At 47.6% G+C, this 15,727-nt stretch overlaps 2 protein-coding genes across 11 annotated transcripts in view; one reads left to right on the top strand and one right to left on the bottom strand.

The window, feature by feature from the left end:
• Window positions 1–7,653, bottom strand: part of ARMH3 (armadillo like helical domain containing 3) — a 185,031-nt gene extending 177,378 nt beyond the window's left edge. For 3 of the 10 annotated variants that reach the window (XM_058543838.1, XM_058543836.1, XM_058543831.1), the window contains exon 1: window positions 7,554–7,649. The gene's annotated coding sequence lies outside the window, so the exon portion shown is untranslated. Of the gene's footprint in view, window positions 1–6,760; window positions 7,324–7,553 lie in introns of those variants that run through there. The other 7 variants (XM_058543837.1, XM_058543840.1, XM_058543835.1 and 4 more) reach the window with 6 other exon arrangements.
• A 4,057-nt stretch (window positions 7,654–11,710) lies between these two features.
• HPS6 (HPS6 biogenesis of lysosomal organelles complex 2 subunit 3) lies at window positions 11,711–14,733 on the top strand. The gene is given in 2 exon segments (XM_058543842.1): window positions 11,711–14,193; window positions 14,196–14,733. Coding segments are annotated over 2 exon segments (2,409 nt in total). The 5' UTR covers window positions 11,711–11,825; the 3' UTR covers window positions 14,237–14,733.
• Window positions 14,734–15,727: the final 994 nt, after the last annotated feature.

A 15,727-nucleotide genomic window follows, 5' to 3' on the forward strand; every position in this document is an offset into this window, starting at 1 on the left:
ATTTTTTTATACAAACCTCATCATTACCACTACACAAATAATCAGAACACAGACACATATGACAAATAAAGAGAAAACTAAGAAAACCATCATACAGAACTACCAAACTAAATTGGTAGTCCGAAACACACGGGACGAGGCATATAGTAGTAAAGCCAGCAAAAGTCAATGACAAAGGGACGAGAAACAAAGGAAATGCAAAACTGGAAAATGAGTGATAAAATACCAACATTAAGCCCTCAAATATCAATAATGACTCTAAATGTAAATGGATTGAGTTCTCCAATCAAAAGACACAGACTGGCGGGATGGATTCAAAAAAAAGACCCATACACAAAAGTTAACTCAAAATGGATCAAAGACCTGAAGGTGAGACCTGAAACTATAAAATTCCTGGAAGAAAATATAGGCAGTAAACTATTCGTCATCGGCCATAAAGGGATCTTTTCGCATTCCATGTCTACTCAGACAAGGGAAACCAAAGAAAAAATAAACAAATGGGACTTCATCAGATTAAAGAGTTTCTACAAGGCAAACGAAACCAGGATCAAAATGAATAGGCAACCCACGAGCTGGGAAAAAATATTTCCAAATCATATAGCCGGCAAGGGATTAATCTCCATAATGTATAAAGAATTCACACAACTGAAGGGAAAAAAACAAAGAATCTGATCAAAAAATGGCCAGAGGAAATGAATAGAGACTTCTCCAAAGAAAATATACAGACGGCCAATAGGCACATGAAAAGATGTTCAACATCACTAATTATCAGAGAAATGCAAATCAAAACCACACTAAGATATCACCTTACACCCATTAGAATGGCTATAATCACCAAGACAAAAAAAACAAATGCTAAAGAGGCTGTGGAGAAACGGGAACCCTCATTCACTGCTGATGGGAACGCAAACTGGTGCAGCCTCTATGGAAAACAGTACGGAGATTCCTCTAAAAATTAAATATAGGGCCGGCCCCGTGGCTTAGCAGTTAAGTGCGTGCGCTCCGATGCAGGCTGCCCGGGTTCGGATCCCGGGCGCGCACAGACGCACTGCTTCTCCGGCCATGCTGAGGCCGCATCCCACATACAGCAACTAGAAGAATGTGCGACTATGACTTACAACTATCGCCTGGGGCTTTAGGGGAAAAATAAATAAATAAAAAATTTAAAAAATAAAAATAAAAATTAAATATAGAAATACCTTATGATCAGCCATCCCACTGCTGGGTATTTACCCAACAAACCTGAAATCAACAATCCAAAGAGGCTTATGCACCCCTATGTTCATTGCAGCATTATTCACGATAGCCAAGACATGGAAGCAACCCAAGTGTCCCTCGACTGATGATTGGATAAAGAAGATATGGTATATATATACAATGGAATACTATTCAGCCATACAAAAAGACAAAATCTTCCCACTTGCAACAACATGGATGGACCTGGAGGGTATTATGTTAAGCGAAATAAGCCAGACAGAGAAAGACAAACACCATATGATTTCACTCATATGTGGAAGATAAACTAACATACGGACAGAGAAAACAGTTTGGTGGTTACTAGGGGAAGAGAGTTGGGGGGTGGGCACAAGGGGTGAAGGGATGCCTTTATATGGTGACTGACAAACAATAATGTACAACTATTATGACATTAAAAAAAAAAAAAACTTGCCAGTGTTAAGTGTGAGTAGGGACTCAAACCCAGACAACTGATGTTACAGTCCTTGCTCTTAATGACTATTCTATACGGTCTCTCAACAGGCAGAGCAATGAGCAGAAGTAGAGTAACCTACACATAAACAAAGCTGGGGATCTGCAGAGAAACTGTGAAGAGGATCCAGGTGAGTGAGGAGGAGGAGTATACACTCACCAACCTTAACGAACAAACTTTGGAATGTCCAGATACCTTGAGTTGCACCACTCTAGTTTGCCAGTGGGTAGAAGTGCTATGATAGAAAGCAAAAGATAACTATCTGATGCACGCTTATGTATATAAATATCGATAACAGTAAAGTGGAAAAGAGAGAGAGACAAGTGAATGGAACGGTAGAAAACTTGAAAGGAAAAACTGGAGAAGAATCCGAGTGTCTAGTCAAGTCATATGTATCCAATATGGTAAGTGGAAAAAAAAAATGCTGAAATACACTGATACCCACTACAGGATTTAATTGATACTATTTTAATTGAACTTAGTCAAAGCTCTGAGGATAAGTCTCCCCCGAAACTTGAAAATGAATGGAAAGATACAGTAAAACGGGGCCGGCCCCGTGGCTTAGCGGTTAAGTGCGCACGCTCCGCTGCTGGCGGCCCGGGCTCGGATCCCGGGATCGCACCGACGCGCCGCTTCTCCGGCCACGCTGAGGCCGCGTCCCACATACAGCAACTAGAAGGATGTGCAGCTATGACAGACAACTATCTACTGGGGCGTTGGGGGAAAAATAAATAAATAAAATCTTTAAAAAAAAAAAAAGATATAGTAAAACAAGACAGAAAGATGAAACGAAGCGCAAGTCAAGTATAAGTCTGTACAGCCTTCACCTTAGGAGTGAATATGCTTTACCACTGAAGAGCTGTGATCACCTGTTTCAGAATCTCCTGGGATGCCTCCTGAAAATGTAGATTCCTATGCCCCCTTCCCCACTACTGAAACAGACTTTTCAAGATAAGGACCAGGGGTCTACATTTTTAATAATCACCCAAGGTCAGAGGTTTTCAACTACGGCAATTTTGCCTCCCAGGGGACACCAATGCCTGGAGACATTTTTGGCTGTCACAACTGGGAGGGGAGATACTACTGGCATTTACTGGGATGCCACTAAACATCCTACAATGCACATGGAAGTCCTCACAACAAAGAACTATCCAGCCTAATATGTCAATAGCGCCAAGGCTGATAAACCCTGCCCCAAGTAATTCTGATGCTCACTAAAGTTTGAGAAGTACTCATCAAGGCCTTAAATAAGGCTTTGAAAGGAAAGGAGCATCTGGACAGGAGATGATTTTGAAAGGATGAATAAAACTTCTGCTATCTCTAAAAAAGGCACTGGAGCAACCCCCATCTACCTCCATCTCATTTTCCCCATTTTTTTTTTCTTTTTTTTTTGGTGAGGAAGATCAGCCCTGAGCTAACATCCGATGCCAATCCTCCTCTTCTTGCCGAGGAAGATTGACCCTGGGCTAATATCCATGCCCACCTTCCTCTACTTTATATGGGACACCGCCACAGCATGGCTTGACAAGCAGCGCGTCAGTGCGCGCCGGGCCTCAGAACCTGCGAACCCCCAGCGAAGCAGAGCGCGTGCACTTAAGCGCTACGCCACCGGGCCGGCCCCTCATTTTCCCCATGTTAACTCATCAACGGATCCCCTTCCCTTAGGATCTTAATCCCAGTTTGCCCACCTGTGAAAGATCAGTACAAGACACACTGACTATACTAATGCACAAAGCTTCGTGAAGGAGATGAAAATCCTACCTGCCCAGGAGTTGGCTGATTCAAATATCACCATTGTCTGACCATGAGCCATTTATCCAATACACAAGAAGAGGCAATATGTTTATAAAGCCAGAAACAGTCTCCTGCCCTGACTCACCTAAAAGTTCCCTACTTCCTCTAGATGTAAAGGTTTTGGGGTGATTTTTAATCTTTAGGCAGAAGTTATCTGCTCTTGCTAAGTTCTTCTGCAAGGCATACCACACTCCCTGGAGGTAAACACTAGCACTATAAGCATTTAAGAGAATGTAGGGTATTTCTACCTCCAAACCCTAACCCTGTATTTCTCAAACTAGTTCCTAACATGCCTCTTCCTTTCTGAAGGTCACAAGGATATAGTTCATTTGCTGGATTCTCATCCGACTGTTCCATGTGGTTCCTTGCCATAGCTTCTCTCATAGCATGGGACACAGGTTCCCCCAATTCCACCCTACAGACTGGCTATAAAACAAGCATATAACTCCTTTCCATTTTAATGGATTTTTAGTGCTAGTCACTCCAAGTCTTTTATATCTCCAAAATGAAAACAGAGGCCTGCATTCTTGAAGCCACTTCTCTGAATTCCCTTCATGGAGAGCTCCAGGACGGGCTACCATCCCCTTACTCTATCACTTTTCTTTTTTTAATTCCTGGGGATGGAATTCATCACTCATTCTTCCACATCCTAAACAAATAATAACAAATAATAAACAACACTACTGAGTACTCACTATATACTTAGCGCTGTTCTAAGTGCTTTAAATATGCTGTATTTAATCCTTACAACAACCAGATGAAGTAGGCACTATTACCATAATTTTACAATGAGGATTTTACTTTGCCAAAAGTAACACAGCTAGTAAGTAGTAAAGCCACTAAATCTTCCCCTCTGGTAGCCCTTCTATCAGAATATGCTGTTAGTGCAAAAAATCAGGTGTTGACTAGCAAAACATTCAAAATCCAGATTCAGTTAAAGTTCTATGGAAATTCCAAAGTGATATCCATAATATGAACATTCCCACTTTAACCAAGAAAAGTCAGTCAACTCAGGACATCGTCTGACAAGCATCATTCTTATTTTCTAGATACTAGGACAAAACCAGCCTGATTCAGCAAGCACATGAGCCACTATGGGGCAGCGTCCATATCTTGTGTGTGCTCTGGACAGTGCTCACCTCAGAATGGTTGTTTAGCCTACACTTAAAAGAAGAAGTCATTCAGGGACTTTCCCCAGACTAACCAGCAAGTGGCAAAACCAGGAATTTCCCGGCTCTCTACTCTAGGCATCAGCCATTGTCTATCTGGACTAGAGGTGAACCAGTTTCACAGAAGAGAATTCAATCTGCTCCCCTCAGAATCTCCTGAGTCTGCCTACTTTCACAAACTAATAATACAAATGAAGAGGTTTAAATAAACATGACTACCTCAGGTTCTCTTTCAAATTATTTTACACAAGAAGGAAAGCACTTGCACCTTCAGAAGGAGGAACCAACTCCAAACTGATAGGATTTCAGGAAACTGACTGAAAATCACATCTTTCTGACATCTCCCAGAATGAGAATTCATCGTAAGATCCTCTTCTCAATGAGCAGGAGCCTCTTGTAAATTAATACTGTCTATCTCCTGCTCAAGCCCTGAATTTCCTCAAGCAGCACATCACTCATATCTTCTTCATTTCCTTTCCTTTTGAACCATACAAGCCTCCTGAATACCAAGTAAGTATAAAATGAAAATTATAAGACAGACTCCCATAATCTTCTTAAAGAAAGTCCAAAAGGTAACTGCAACCTTGCAAAGTAAACTGATTTCCTGCTAGCTTAATAACTCACATTTATCGAGACCTTATAATAACACAGGCATAGTATAAGACAAAAAGGGGACCCAAAATTACTAAATTATGGTCTCTGCCTTGAGAAACTCAATATTAAATGGAAGAAGTGCATATTCTGATACTTCCTTATAAACAAACAAAATAAACATTATTTTTTCCCAGGATTTTTTTCATATATGCCCTCACTTACTCAGAGCTACTGCCAAGATATTAAGCTCACCAGGCCTCCTTACTTCCAGCTGCCTACTAACATCTCTACGCACACATCCCACAAGCAATGTGATCTCAGCATACCAGACTATCTCCTCTATAGCTCTTTCCTTAGCCACCCAACCCTTAAAAAACCTGCTCTACTTTTTCTAATCCATATCCTGATTAACAAAATTTCCATTCACTCAAGCTCTCAAATGAGAAACTTTAACCCACTCTCTCTCCCCAGTCACTAAATCCTGTTGCATCTATCTCAGAAATATTTCTAAAGTCCATTCCCTTCCTCTTCATTCCCACTCCCAGACTTTATTCAGACTCACAGTCAACTACAACTTTAATTAGTCTCACTATCTCATTTCTCATTACATTAATCTGTAATTCTGTCACTGCCTAACAAAAAGCTCCAATGATTCCCTACTCTCTTTCAGTCTCACCTCCTGGCAATTTCCCCACCACACATCCTGTTTGGGACAAATTTCTGACACTTAAACATCATATTATTTTCTTCCCCCTCACACTTTCACCATGCCTTTGCACATGCTGAAATGCCTTTCCTTACTTGTGCAAGCTCCTACTCATCCTTCAACACCCAACTCAAGTATCTCCTCCCTATGAAGATTTCTGACTCTCCCAGGCAGTGGCAATATTCCCTTCACTGTACAAATTCTTTCATAGGGATATGTAACACACAGCACTACAATTTTCATATGAATATGTCCCTCTGATGTCCTTGAGGAAAGATACTCATATTTCTAACCCCAGTTACACAGTTAGTGCTCAATAAATGTGTGCTGAATAAACAGTTCACCCTCATATATCCTAGATCAATCTGTTATTTGGCTATTTTCCCCAAATTTTATGGATTCTTGAACTTGGCTCTATGTGAAATTCCAACTTTCCCAACAACTGCTTTGAGTTTTTGTGGGTTATTTCATTATTATACAAATGTTGAACCAGTGAATGAATTATATAAAGCCTAAACATCCAATGAAAACGCCTTAAAGGCTCTCTTATTCACTAAGAATGGGAATTCCCCCTTTACAACCCTGGCAAGAAGGATCCACCGTTCTCTAGACTGATCCGGTATCCCAAAAGCCTTCACATAGGGAGTACTGTGCACACAAATCCAACTAAGGGCACAGCCAAAATAATTCCAATTAACTTGTGCTAAGTTAAGGGAAGGGACACAAACCATATTTGCCCTGGTTTACAAAGCCACTGAGAGCTCAGAATAGCAAAGAAACAGCTCTCACTAAGTTCAAAACTTTTTCTGGAGAGAAAGAACTGGGAAGGGTCTGATGACCCTACTTCCCCATTCTCCAGAGGCAGCACTCCTCCGCTTCTGATAGCTCTCCTTCCCCAGGTAACCAGTTTTTTCCTCCTCTTGTTTCTTCTCCACACCTGCCTGAGAACAGGTTCATTTCCCAGGCTCACATCAAGGAAGCCAGAGAAAACACGGTAGTTTCACTGATTCTGTGCGAAGGGTGGGCTGAAGTCCGCCGGTCAGAGACTGAAAAGAGGGACAGTATGGGGGCCATTCCGGACACCTGAACACTTCGGACAGGCCGGCCTTCCTCTAGCCCTTCTCAGAAGTCTTGCCCCACGGCCTCACCCCAAGGCCAGGCTGGGCTGAAGGCCACTCAGGGGCGGGAACAACCTCGGAGGAGAGAGGCTCTCGAGGCAGGGCAGCCTGAGAGGTCCGGGTCAGTTCTGTGCTGGGGTCAAAGGTCACCGCCTCGACTGCCAGGAGGGCCCAGCAGGAACCGGGAAGGACGTGACAGGCACCGGACGGTGCGAGGGACCGGCCGCTGGAGGAGCGAGCCGATTCTCGCTCCGCTCCGCCGCCCCGGGCCCAGCCTCCCCACCACGCACAGCCTCCACCCGCCTCAGCCGCCGTGTTCCCTCCCTCTCCTCCCCGTCACCCCCGTCATCCCCTAGGCGAGCGCAGGCCCCGCCCCCAGAGCCGCCTTGGGGCTAAGGCCTACTATGGCAAGACCCACAGGGGTTGGCCAGGTTCGGGGACAGGACCAGGCCGGCACCGCTTACCGAGCCCCGGGCTCCTCCTCCACCACCCGCGCCGCACCCGGGCCGCTCGCTCCCAACGCCACCGACGCCGCCGCCGCTCCGGGCTCACGGACGCGCTCCCGACCTCCCCCGACCCGTTCCCGGGCCGGCCGTGCCCCGCAGGGTCCTAAAGGCCGCTGCGTGATAGGTGTGTCCACGCCCGCTTCCTGACCACGCCCGCTGGCTCAGACTACGATTCCCAGCAAGCATCACGAAGACTACAATTCCCGAAATGCATTGCGAGAAAGAACTTAGAAAGAGAAACATCCATTGAGGGTTTTCTACATGCAAGTTGCAGTAGCACTCTTTTTAAATATGGCAGACTGAACTCCGCAGTTCCACTTCTAGGAATAAATATATCCTCTAGAAGCACTGGCAAAGCTTGGATAGATATGTTTCAAGCTGTTTATCGCAACTTTGTAAGTGAAAGATTGGAAACAAACTCATTCATTCAACAGATATGTGTTGTGTACCTACTATGTGCAAAGCACCGTGTAAGGCGGTGTTAACTTGGCACGTAACAAGCTCTTTGAGTTTCAGTTTTCTCATACGCAAAATGGAAAATTAAAAAAGATATGCTGGGCAGTGTGTGTCATTCAATTCTTATAATGACGTTATGAAGTATGTACTTCACAGAGGAGAAAACAAAGGTTATGAATGATTGGCTCACCTAATGTTCTCGAGTTAGTAAGAGGTGAAGAAGAATTTGAACCCAGATCTACCAGGAAAGAAATCTTTTTTTCTTTTTTTTTTTTTTGGTGAGCACGATTGGCTCTGAGCTAACATCTGTGCCAATCCTCTATTTTGTATGTGGGTCACTGCCACAGCATGGCTTGATGAGTGGTGTAGGTCTGCACTGGGTTTCTGGGCCCAGGAACCCCAGGCACTGAAGTGGAGAGCTTGGAACTTAACCACTACACCACCAGGCTGGCCCCCAGGAAAGAAATCTTAATGAGCCAAAAGCTCAGGTTCTTTCCTGGAAGATTTTTATTTTTCTTGTCTAGTCACACAGTAGCATAAGACATGATTAGTGGTAAAAAGTTGTACCTTAATAGAATATAAAAAAGAGTGAGAAGAGGCTAATGGAAAGCATCTTGTGATGAACTCCAATAGTTCCTAAACACCAGCTAGAAGCCTCCTGTCCAGCTAAAAGAACACTTTTCCATACTTGATTTCCTTTTAACAAAACTTTATTGAGTACCTACTGAATACTCAATTCTGGGAGTAAAAAATAATAATAATACAATTCTGAGATTATGTAACAAAGTGATAAGTAGATAGACAAATGTTTTAAATATCAGACAGTGAATTATCAAGGGCAGACTTAGAAAGGCTCAAGTTGTAAATGCCCTGAAAATTCAGAGAAGGGAAAATTCCATGTCAATCTCTGGAGGCTTCCTGGAGGAAGATGAAGATGGAGTCAAGTATTAGAGGAGAAGAGAAAAGGAAAGGAGAAGGTATGAGGGTGATGCAACACAATACACTACCCAAGCCTATGTCCAGCAAGTGAATTAAATACAGATTCAGACAAGGGTAAGTTTAGAAAGCCATACACTGAGTCAGTAAGAGTACAACCTCTGGAATACTGTGAATGAATCCCAGATTTGTTGCCTACTAGCTGTGTAACTTTGGACAATTACTTGAGCTCTCTGAGCCTTAGTTTCTTATCTGAAAAATGGGGATAATAAAAGGTCTATGTTCAATTGGTATAGTTATCTAACACTGAACCCATCCCCTCTTATTCTGGGGGCCTCTTCCTTTGGGTATAGTCTTGGTGGAAAACCAGGCCCTGAGCAACCAAGGTAAGTGACTTCATGTGACCTGGGCTTGGCCACTAGATACAGCTTCTAATGGCTTCGGCTCTTAATCAAAAGATGCAGAATGAAGGGATGGTCAGAATTCATGCATAACAGGTGTATGCTGGCCAGAAGACTCCTGCTGAAAAACAGTTGTGCTTCCTATTTCTTGATCTTCAGCGAGTATCTTGGTTCCTGCTCATTTTCCAAGCCTGTTCTTCCTCTCTCCTGCAGATTCTGTGAGCCTTTTTTGTTCTCCTAATAAATTTCACTTTTACTTAAGATAGCCTATTTCTGTAACTATTCTGTAACTCTTAGCCAAAAGGTTCCTAAGTTATATCACACACACAGACATGTGCCCACTCAAGCTTACTCATTCCTTCACCAAATATCTATTGAAGTCTTTCTTTGTGCCAGGCTCTACTCTAAAAGTGAGGATAGGGGCCGACCCGGTGGTGTAATGGTTGAGTTCGCGCGATCTGCTTCTTCAGCAGCCCAAGGTTCACCGGTTCGGATCCTGGGCACTGACCTACACGCAGCTTATCAAGCCATGCTGTGGTGGCGTCCCATATAAAGTGGAGGAAGATGGGCACGGATGTTAGCCTAGGGTGAATCTTCCTCAGGTGAATCTTCCTCAGCAAAAAGAGGAGGATTGGCAACAGATGTTAGCTCAGGGCTAATCTTTCTCACAAAAAAAAATAAAATAAATAAATAATAAAAGTGAGGATACAAAGATGAAAGAAATCCTATGACAACTAGGGAGAGGAGGAGCAAGTTTGGGCAGGAAGGTGATGTTTAGGACATGGTGAGATTGAAACATCTGTGAGACATCCAGGCAGAAATACATGCAGGTAAACATGTGGATACCCTTTACTGGAACTCAGCAGAGATATCCAGGCTGTAGATAATTATTTTGGGGCCATTGCTTAGAGGTTATGGGTCAAGCCATGAGAAGAGAGGAAATGGCCTAGAAAGATGGTAAAAGAAAAAAAAGGACCCAAGATAGAATTTAAACACCAACATTTAAAGGATGGTGGAGGAAGATGAACCAATGGCAAACAATTCTGAAGATAGTCTATGTAAAAAAGAGGAAAATGAGAGGAGAAAGATGCTGTGGAAACCACAGGAGGAACTTTCAATAAGGATGTTGTCAAATGTCCCAGAGAGAAAAGGAAATAAATATGTCCTTGAAGACCTCAGGAAAATCTACACCTGGTAAGTAGTGGTTTGAGGAATGAATAGAAGGAGGGAAAGTGGAGGCAGCAAATGCTGGAGAATCTTTGCAATAAACTTGACTGAAAGGAAAGAGAGAGGAAGTGAGGGGGGTAGAGGTGGGGAGATGAGGATGAAAGAGTGACTTATAACACAGGACAGACTGGAGAGTGTTTCTATGCTAAGAGCAAGAGGACAGAATGAGGCTGATGAAATAGAAATGAATGCAGGTTTTCAGGGGGAAGTTGTGGGGAGAGGGAGGGAGAAGCAGGGCTCATCAAGAGGGAGTGGACTTGAGGGGGAAGAGGAATACCACATCACCTGAGAAGGCAGTTAAGGGATAGAAAGAACCCTTGTGTATCAATTTGTAGGTGTTGCTGGAGAAATTACACACAGACTCAGTGCCCCTAAAGTATGTTTTAATTTTGATTTCTAGCAAACTGTTAGTTTGGTGATGAATTGTTGATATAGTAAAGTGGTTTGGTGCACCAATTCTGGACTCAGATTGCCTGTGATTGAAATCTCAGCTCTACCTCAACCGCTTAATAGCTGTGTGATCTTGGTCAATTTACTTAATCTCTCTGTGCTTCATTTTCCTCATCTGTAAAAGGGGCTTGTTGCGGCTGTCACACAGTAGGTACCATGGAAGTATTAGCTATTGTTATTATTTTCTACTAGATTCTCATCTCCATGAGGTTAAGGTTTTCTATTTTGTTCAGGACCGTCTACTCGGAGCCTGGCACTTAGTAGGCGCTCAATAAAAATTTCATGAATAAGTTGAGGCGAGAGAGCGAGTCTTGGAAGGAAAGCCTTGGGAGTAGGATGCTTTCAGTTCAGGACTCAGCGGGGCTGGAATGCTGATTCCTGAGTCAGACTGTGGGCGGCTTCCTGGGGCCTCCGAGCCTACATCCCAGCTCGGAGAGCGTCCCTAGGGTCAGAGAGGTGAGAGGCGCTGAGACCCTTGGGTGCTCGGGAGGCTCTTCCCCCGGCGAGGCTCCTGTGGCTCCTCCCCTGGCGAGCCGTGTCACGCCGGTGGGGCGTGAACAGGGGCCGGCCCTGAACTAGCCTGACGGGGCGGGGCGGGGCGGGGCGGAGCCGACTCTCAAGCCGGGCTTCGACGCACCTCATCGACGGAGGACGGAAGTCTCAGCCCCACTCTCCACCTCCCCCGGGAACCCGGGGCCGAGAGCTGGGCCTCGCCCCACAGGGCTGCCGGGTCTGGGCGTGCTTCGGCGCGGCCGGCACCATGAAGCGTGCGGGGACTCTGCGCCTGCTCTCGGACCTGAGCAACTTCAGCGGCGCGGCCCGGCTCCGGGAGGTGCTGGCCGGGGACCCGGCCGTCCGAGTCCGCTGCAGCCCGGACGGCCGCCAGCTGCTGCTGCTGCGACCCCCGGGGGCGCCGGCCCCGCAGCTGCTGGTCGCGGTGCGTGGACCCGGCGCGGAGCTGGAGCGTGCCTGGCCGGCTGGCCACTCCTCACCGCTAGACGCCTTCTTCCTGCCGTGGCCGGCGCGACCGGCGCTGGTCCTGGTGTGGGAGAGTGGCCTAGCCGAGGTGTGGGGCGCGGGCGTGGGGCCTGGCTGGAGGCTGCTGCAGAGCACTGAGCTGTGTCCGGGCGGTGGAGTCCGCGTGGTGGCCGTGGCGGCGCCCCGAGGCCGCCTGGTGTGGTGCGAGGAGCGTCAGGCTGGCGCTGAGGGCCGGATAGGGTCACCCGCAGCAGCTTTCAGCCACTGCGTGTGCGTCAGGACCTTGGAGCCCAGCGGGGAGGCCGGCACCAACCTGGGCCTCACACACATCCTGCTGCACCACTGCCCGCCTTTCGGGCTGCTAGCCTGCCGCAAGGACCTCTTCCTGGTGCCCACTGCCACCACCTGGCCTGGCGTGGGCCACATTCTGCTCATCTGGAGCCCAGGCAAGGGCAAGGTGATGGTGGCTGCCCCATGTCTTGGCCTCTCCCACAGTAAGAGCCTGAATCCAGGACGAGGGGACACGTGGGACTTCCGGACCCTGCTCCGATGCCTTCCTGGGCTGCTCACCCCCAGGCAGCCATTGACTGTACATACCTGGGCCCCAACTCCTCAGGGTCTGCTGTTGCTTGATTTCAGGGGCACTGTGAGCCTAGTGCAGCCCCATGGTGGCGCCCGGACTGTGGGCACCCTGCAGGAGGCACCTGTAGGCCTGGCAGGGTCTGCAGCACTAGGAACATTTCATGGCACTCTGGCCTGTGTGCTGGGCTCCACATTGGAACTGCTGGACATGGGCAGCGGGCAGCTGCTGGAAAGGAAGGTTCTAAGCACAGACAGAGTACATTTGCTGGAACCCCCAGCCCCTGGTGTGGAGAATGAGGAAGAGCTGGAGACCCGAGGGGGTCTTCGTTTGCTTTCAGCCTTGGGTTTGTTTCGTGTAGGCTGGGAAGTCCCACAGGGCCTTGAGCTGCCTTCAGCTGCAGACCTGGTGTTTGAAGAGGCCTGCAAGTACTACCAGCGGCGGAGCCTGCGGGGTGCACAGCTCACCCCAGAAGAACTGAGACACAACAGCACATTCCGGGCGCCACAGGCCTTGGCCTCCATCCTCCAGGGCCACGTGTCCCCGTCTACACTGTTGACCACACTGAGGACCGAGCTTCGAGATTACCGGGGCTTAGAGCAGCTCAAAGCCCAGCTGGTGGCTGGGGATGATGAGGAGGCTGGCTGGACTGAGCTGGCAGAGCACGAAGTGGCACGCCTTCTGAGGACCGAGTTGATGGGAGACCAGCTGGCCCAGCTCAACACCATTTTCCAAGCCCTTCCTACAGCAGCCTGGGGTGCCATCCTCAGGGCCCTGCAGCTCCAGCCAGATGGAAATGGCAAGCTGAGGTCCCAAGCTCCCCCTGATGTGTGGAAGAAGGTTCTAGGGGATACAGCAGCTGGAAAGGAACCCCCCAATGGGATACTGCCACTCTTTGAACTCCTGTGCCAGTGCCTCTGCCAGCTGGAGCCACGATGGCTACCACCTTTTGTAGAGCTGGCACAGCAGCAGGGCGGGCCTGGCTGGGGAGCAGGGGGCCCAGGGCTGCCCCTGTATCGCAGAGCCCTGGCAGTACTAGGTGAGGAGGGGACTAGACCTGAGGCACTGGAGCTAGAACTGCTCTTGGGCAGTGGGCGGCCCAAAGCTGTGCTCCAAGCTGTGGGGCAGCTGGTGCAAAAAGAGCAGTGGGAGCAGGCTCTAGAGGCGGGCCTGGCCCTTGGCCCCTCTAGCCCCCTGCTTCGAAGTGAGATCTTCAATCTGCTGTTGGCTGAATTTGCCCAGCACCGCCGGCTTGATGCTCACCTCCCCCTCCTTTGCCGCCTGTGCCCACCAGACCTAGCTCCAGCTGAACTCCTGCTTCTACTGCAGACATACCTCCCAGATGAGTTGGAGCCCCCTACCCCATTCCCTGAACCCGGGGCAGAGCCCCCTCTCACTGTGGGCTTGCTCAGAGCCCTGCTGGAGCAGACTGGTACTCAAGGACAGCCCTCTGGCCCAGTTCTAAGCCTATATGAGGACATCCTATGGGACCCAGGCACTCCGCCCCCTGCACCACCTCGGGGACCTATGACTACCCTCCAGGCATTGGATCATCCAGGCCTGGAGGCCTGGCCACTATCGGGCAGGGCCTCTGTGTGACTGATACAGGCTGAAAAATCTTTTCTAGGACACAGCGATCAGGGAAGTGTGCCCAGGAGTTGGAGGGGGCCAGGGTGGGACCTGTATGTGCAATACTCTTCTCTCTTCTGGAGCAATTTTAAAATATATATATGTTAAATATTGTAGTATAATATATTTGGTCTTTGTCCTCAGGTTTTTGTCCTGGCACAGAGCTCCTAAAACCCTTGGAATTTCCTGAGTGATAAGAGCATCTTTTGTGGGGCTGGCCCGGTGGCGCAGCGGTTAAGTATGCATGCTCTGCTGTGCCGGCCTGGGGTTTGCATGTTCCCATCCCGGGCGCGCACCAACACACCGCTTGTCAAGCCATGCTGTGGCGGCCTCCCATGTAAAGTGGAGGAAGATGGGCACGGATGTTAGCACAGGGCCAGTCTTCCTCAGTAAAAAAAGAGGAGGATAGGCATCAGGTGTTAGCTCAGGGCTGATCTTCCTCACACACACAAAAAAAGTGTCTTTTTTTGGAAAAATGTCTTTTTGTGTGTATGTGTGTGTGTGTGTGTGTGTGAGGAAGATCAGCCCTGAGCTAACATCTGCCAATGGTCCCCACACTAAATTACCTCATTAGCATAAATGCAAGTGTGATCTAAAGGGGCTCGTTATGAATAACAAAAGACACTCTTTTGGCGCTGGCCTGGTGGTGTAATGGTTAAGTGCACGCCCGGAGTTCGGATCCCGGGTGTGCGCTGACCCACTGCTTACCAAGCCATGCTGTGGCGGTGTCCCATGTAAAGTGGAGGACCTTGGGCACGGATGTTAGTCCAGGGCCAGTCTTCCTCAGCAAAAAGAGGAGGATTGGCATTGGTGTTAGCTCAGGGCTAATCTTCCTCACACCCACACAAGAAGAATGGAGTGAGGGCAGTCTTGTGGGACTGAGCCCTTAACCTGTAGGGTCTGCACTAACTCAAGGTAGTGTCAGAATTGAATTGACTTGTAGGACACCCAATTGGTGTCCGCAGAAAATTTGGTTGTTGGTGTTGGAAAACACTCCGGAAATATATAAACAGTTTGTGTGTTTTTGAGCAACTGAGGGTCTCAGAGGGTTGTGGGTTATAGAGGGAATGGTTGAATCTGAATCTGTTGGCTAAAGTGGCCTCTTCCAATAGTGAAAATAATTAATACTTGTGAGCATTTAATATGTGCCAGGCACTCTGCTGGTCTTTAAATAATTCCTCATTTAATGCTTCTAGTAACCCCATTGGGAAACTACTAAGATTATCACCATTTTACAGGTGAGGAAATCAAGATTTAGATAACTTGACAAAGGTAGTCAACTAGAAAGTAGCAGCTCTAAGATGTGAACCACCTCACTGTACAGCCCAGTAGCTGCTACCTGCTTGGGCTTGAATGCACTTCTCATTCCTGTCTCATTGCTAGCTTCTCCAGCCTGTTGTGAGGAGGGGGATCTGCAGAGCTGCACCGTTCCTTTGCCCAAGACTCCTGTTCCCGAGTAGGAACCGTAGGTAGGA

The sequence above is a fragment of the Diceros bicornis genome, chromosome 6 (genome assembly GCF_020826845.1).
Source record: "Diceros bicornis minor isolate mBicDic1 chromosome 6, mDicBic1.mat.cur, whole genome shotgun sequence".
NCBI lineage: Eukaryota > Metazoa > Chordata > Mammalia > Perissodactyla > Rhinocerotidae > Diceros > Diceros bicornis.